The sequence below is a fragment of the Mus pahari genome, chromosome X (genome assembly GCF_900095145.1).
Source record: "Mus pahari chromosome X, PAHARI_EIJ_v1.1, whole genome shotgun sequence".
NCBI lineage: Eukaryota > Metazoa > Chordata > Mammalia > Rodentia > Muridae > Mus > Mus pahari.
In genome coordinates, this window is record NC_034613.1 from 88,867,962 (window position 1) to 88,873,140 (window position 5,179).

Sequence of the window (5,179 nt, forward strand, 5' to 3'; positions counted from 1 at the left end):
ACCAGGAGCAAACGTGGAAGAAACCAAACTGCCAGCTCCGCATAAAGGGAGAGACATGCCGAGCTGAGGACTAGGAGGCCGGGTGTCCCGCGGATAGCTGGTTTCCTGAGAGGCAATGTCCCGAATCACTGAAAACGTAACCCAAACTCTTTGCAACCGAGTTTACTGGGGAACCGGCATGCAGATTCTCACATATACATGGAGGGACAAAAGACAAGGGACAGGGGACTCCCGTGTGTGTCTGAGAAACGAGAATCAGGGACGTTTCCTAGCAGACACCACTTCCTTCGTGCTTTGGGGTGAAAAATAAAGATTAAAAAACTAGAAAATAATAAATCAATAAATAAGGAAAGAAAAGTAAAATAACGGAATATAGAGGTGTGAGAGAAAGTGAGGGTCTTTATATCCCTGAGATCGAAAAGAAAGGTCAGAGCCAGTCTCCAACCAGATGGAACACATCGGTTGGTTGGAACCAGACATTGGCAAGTGTCCTCTGGGCTTTAAGGTGGCTGCTGAATGAGTAAAAAGGATGCGAGGACGGAGGGTGGCCCAGGCCTAGCTGGGCCGCCCGATTCTGAAAGGACACATTAGAGCCTAGCAAGCAGCCCTAGGTGAAGGTGTGTGCACCCCGCACCCCACACTAGGTCGCCTCCAAACGAGGCCGGTTGCGGTTGCGGAACCACCACGGGAGGGTCCAAAGCTCAGCCCTTCCCTCCAGCGCAGGCAGGACTATTTCAGTGAGCACCAGTAGACAGGAAAGGCCTCCCTCCAGGAGCCATAGCAGAGCGTGAGCGGAAGTGGGTCTCAGAGCAGCCACCAGGGGCGCCCTTCTGAGGGACGAGTGCAGGAAGCTCAGGGGCCTCTGAGGCAAAGCAGGAAGTGGAGTCGAAGGCCAAGGCGCGAGGAGCACCGAGCACCCGCCGCCCGTCCGCGCTCAGCCCGGGGCGCTGACTCTGAAGGGCTGGAATCTCGGGTAACTGATCCCTGGTGGCGCGAGGAAGGTGACCTCCATCTTGTCCCGAGTCTCTCTCCTTCCCTCCGTCCTGTTCAGGCCTCTTCAAGGCGAAGCCCGCTGGCGATGGGAAACGGGACACAGGAGGCCCCGTCGAGGCCGCCCGGGCCTTCTGCCCCCTCCACGGGCTCTGTCCAACCCCCGCGGGCCCTGCCCCAAGCCTTCGGGCAGCAACCGTCTCCCCGCTGCCTGGCGCTCTGGGTCTGGGCCTCGCCAGAGAGCAGATAAGGCAGGTAGAGGGTGAGGGGGCGCGGGAGCCATTCTCGGCCCAGCACCAACAGTCACAGGGTTGAGATGACTCTGGAAGATGGGTGGACAACTGGGGAGTGGAGGTGTGGGATGGATGAAAGCAAAGGGCCCTGCGAGGCGACGGAAAGCTGAGGCCACCCGACAGTCTGTCTTTGGGCTAGGACAGGGGCCGCCACTCCACATGGGCGTCAACAAACATCTGTCAGGTGTGGAACGCTGGGAAGGGAGGAAACGGTAGAAAAATAATAATGAAAATGTGGAAAAAAAATTTTTAAAAAGGACTGAGAGAAATCTGGATGGATTTCACGAGCAAACTGCTTGTTGGAAGCCCAACGTGTCACTAGGCATCCCCGGTTGGCCTCGGTCGTGGTCTCCCTACCCCAGGTTCCCGGGTGGAAGGTTGTCCACTGCCTTCCGAAGAACAATATGATTTCATGGGCGTGGAGTGGAAGCTAGCAGGTGGGGAACACAAAGGAAATCGGTGGGAAGGCAGAGCAAGGGAATAATTAAGTCTGTGGTGTGAGGAAAACTTGAATGGAGGGTGAAAGGAAAAACTGAATGAACACTGGGCATCCATGAGACTACTGAGTGCTTGGTGCATATTATTTTTTTCCCATGTTGGGAGTGAACGAATGCGAGGCACGAGGAAGAAGGTTGTCTTCCAGTGTCCAGGCCTTCTCGTGATTGTCCAGGCAGGCCTGAGGCTGCTGGCATATTCCTCCTGGAAATGGGATGTGTGGAGTGAGTCTGAGCTGATCGATTGGGTAATGGAGCCAGTGCCAAGAGGCGGTTGTGTGTGTGTGTGTGGGGGGGGGTGCTGGGTGATTGAGACAACAGGAGGAAGCCTGAGACTATGTGAGTACAAATGGGAGATGAAACAGGGAGAGGATAAACTGATGCTGGTGGTGACCATGTTGGAGAAAATTCTCATCCCCAGAGCTAGTTTTCTTTGCTTGTTTGCTTGCTTGTTTTTGTTTGGTGTCTGGGGGGGGGTTGTTTTTGCTTTGTTTGTTTCCTCGGGTTTTGGTTTTGTTTTGTTTTTTTGTTTTGTTTTGTTTTGTTTTATTGTTTTGTTTTTGTTTGTTTGGGTTTTTGTTTGTTTGTTCTTTGTTTTTGTTTGTTCCTTTGGTTCTGCTCAGGGAGGAAGAGTTACCTTAGGGCCATGGGGATACAGTGGTGTCTCTGCTTTCAGCCTAAGAACCATGGAACCAAAAGACAAAGCAGCCGTTTCCTGCCGGCCCTCCACCTTGGAATGCAACACGGGGAACAAGACTGGAGCAGCAGCACCTCCAAGGGAACCTAGGCTCAGAGGACGTGCAAATCCCCCTAGCAGAGGCCACAGTTGTGGCACCAGGACCCAAGTCAGGTGAGAAACCCATTCCTCCCGCTCTCGGGTCTGCTCTGCTGGTGACCCCGTTGGGCTGCATCCTTTTGAGTATGGTGTCCTGGAGGGTGAGGGAGTCAGGTTCCCTTTGCACATGACTAGCAGGAGTCCTTCAAACCCCTATTGAAGGGACCGCAGTGAGGCCCTGCTGGCTGTGGGTTCTGAGAAAAAAGGGCATAATGCACCAGGAAAGAGACGCCAGATTCGGCTACCAAGAANGACTGTCCCCCGCAAACAGACCAAGAAGACCCCTGCCAAAGGAAGAGGTTGCGGTGAGTGTCAATGGCTAGGGAGGGAGCCTGAGTTTGGTTGGAGAGAAGCAGGGCATGAGTAACCCTGTGACCAGCTCTGCCACAGGATTGCAGTGGGACCTTGGGCAAGGGTAGCCTGGACCTCAGTTGGGCCCAGGTAGGGGCGGGGACCAAACCCAAAACATCCTATCAATGGTGGACAGCACTTGTTTGCAGGGAGCAGAGATCTGGGAGGGGGTGCGTTCAAAAAGGTTTAAGGTGGGAAGTCCTCAGGATGGTGTTGAGTGTCTTCAGATGAGCCTGTTGGGCAGCTGATTGGCGAAGAATTCTTGGTCTTTTACAGCTACAAGGGAGAACCCTGTGTCCCAGCCTGAAGACCTGCCTCCAGCAAGCCCCCAGGAGGTACGGAGAATCTGTTGCTAGAGTGGGAGGCTCCCAACCAGTTACTGTCAAGACTCCTTTTAACTGTGTCTTCAAGTCAGGGCTCTCGCCTCTAACTGGTCAGCACATTGCCTTGTGCTGACATTGGCAAATGGCACTTCCTCTTGAGCCTAAGTCTTCTTGGCAGCAGTTGAGCACAAGACTGGGGCGGGGGACGGGGTCTGGAGAGGTCTTCAGAGCCCTGACATTCTAGATTCCTGCCATCGGAGTAGCATTTGCCCATCCCTCCTCTCTTCCTGGGCCGGCCTGGAAGCCAATCCCCTACCTTCGCTCTCTGTCTCCTCAGGAGAGCCCCCACGGGTCTCAAGTGTATTGCTGGCCCTCAGCACTTTCACCTCTGCCTTGCATGTCGGTGCCCCCACAGCAGCAGTTGGTGGGTCCCCCTTCCATAGAGCTTCATGGGGCTTATGCTGTGTCCAACCCGTGAGTAGAAAGGGACTGTGCGGCTGACTGTGTCTTGCTTCTCTGTGTGTCCAGACCTGGGCTTAGTGCCACAGGAGCAGGAGGAGGGGGGTGTGGGGAGGGAGGAGGACAAGGGGAGTTGGGAGGAGAAGGCTGCAGGTCAGACTGAGGGGCAAGGTCAGAGGGCCTCTCCAGCTTTGGCAGTTCCCACTCCAGAGACTTGGTACACGTGACTTTATTTTTTTTCAAGCAACCATTTCCTAGAGGTCATTTCGGCAAGAGCATGCTATACCTGCCACATTGTTAAAAGCACCAGCACAAGGCCTACTGCCATATAGTGGGCCTTCAACACGTGGGCACTGTTTCTCTACACACAGCAGATGAATGAGATGGGAGGGTCCTGATGAAACCTAGGGTCACGGTGGACAGGGCCACAGAGGCCCAGGGCAAAGTCCAGAGGCCAACAAAGAAAGCCACCTAGAAGTGCTCCGGGCTTGTCCCTCATGATCCGTGGTGGCCTGGCAAAGTGCTGGCAAGAAGCAGTCCCTGGAAATGGAAGGGCACTGTATCTCTTTAGGGACTTTGCAGTATATTAAAATGCAGACGCTTGTGGTTCCCTGATACATTCTTCACTGCATATCTGCGAGAGAATTAAAAAGAAAAACAAAAGCTTGTATGGATTAATTTCTTAGGAAAAAAAATTGTGTTGGGGTGGGGGGTTGTGGAAAGGAAAACAGACTGTGCGGGACAAAGGGCATGTCCAAGCCACAGGACCCAGGGTCTCCAGAGTCCTTTGCATGCCCACCTTCTGGTATTGCAAAACCCTGCCAGTCTCTCTCTACAGGTGCTACCTACGCACCCAAGTGTTTAATTCCCTTACCTCTTGTTTCCAGATGCTCAAGTATGATTGTCCTGCCATGCATCTCCACCGATCACCACCATCCACTGGAGTCACAGGTCCCTGCAGAGGAGCAGGAGGGTTCTGGAAACGTGGGTGGGAGGAGCTAAGTTGATGTGTCGGGCAGACCATCTGGGCATTGGGAGTGGGCACTGGAGGCCGCTGGGTACTGAGAGGGCATTTGTGCTTCTGAGAAGAGGTGTTGGATGCACAGCTCCTGTTCTCCTCACACCTGTTTCTTTGCAGGGCTCCAATGCCTCTGACCAGGCCTTAGAGTGTCAGGAAACACTGGAGGCTGCTGAGGCCCTGATGACTCTGAAGAACTCTTCTTGGACCTGGCACCAGACCCACGGGTAAACAGGTAGCTGGCTTCTTGAAAAGGAGCACGGGATGGAGATAGTTGGGAGATGGGAAGCTCTGTGGTAAGTTGGTCATAGCTGGGTATATGCGCCTAGTTTGTGCTTGGAATGACTTCGGGACTGGGCACGCCAGTCTTCTGAGGCTGACTTCAGAGAGGGCACTTGGAGGCTTATTCAGAGAAT

The 5,179-nt window shown here is 53.9% G+C and overlaps 1 protein-coding gene across 2 annotated transcripts; it reads left to right on the forward strand.

Moving 5' to 3' along the window:
• The first annotated feature begins 806 nt into the window (after nt 1-806).
• On the forward strand, nt 807-5,023 carry LOC110314091 (doublesex- and mab-3-related transcription factor C1-like). Of its 2 annotated transcripts, XM_021188563.1 has the most exons (8): nt 807-973; nt 1,052-1,241; nt 2,454-2,627; nt 2,775-2,917; nt 3,240-3,298; nt 3,624-3,760; nt 4,633-4,696; nt 4,884-5,023. In XM_021188563.1, exons 3-8 carry the CDS (start codon nt 2,464-2,466, stop codon nt 4,992-4,994), a joined length of 678 nt encoding a protein of 225 aa, XP_021044222.1. In that variant the 5' UTR covers nt 807-973; nt 1,052-1,241; nt 2,454-2,463; the 3' UTR covers nt 4,995-5,023. The 2 variants fall into 2 exon arrangements, with proteins under 2 accessions (XP_021044222.1, XP_021044223.1); XM_021188564.1 differs by lacking the exons at nt 807-973; nt 1,052-1,241 and adding an exon at nt 2,000-2,025.
• Nucleotides 5,024-5,179: the final 156 nt, after the last annotated feature.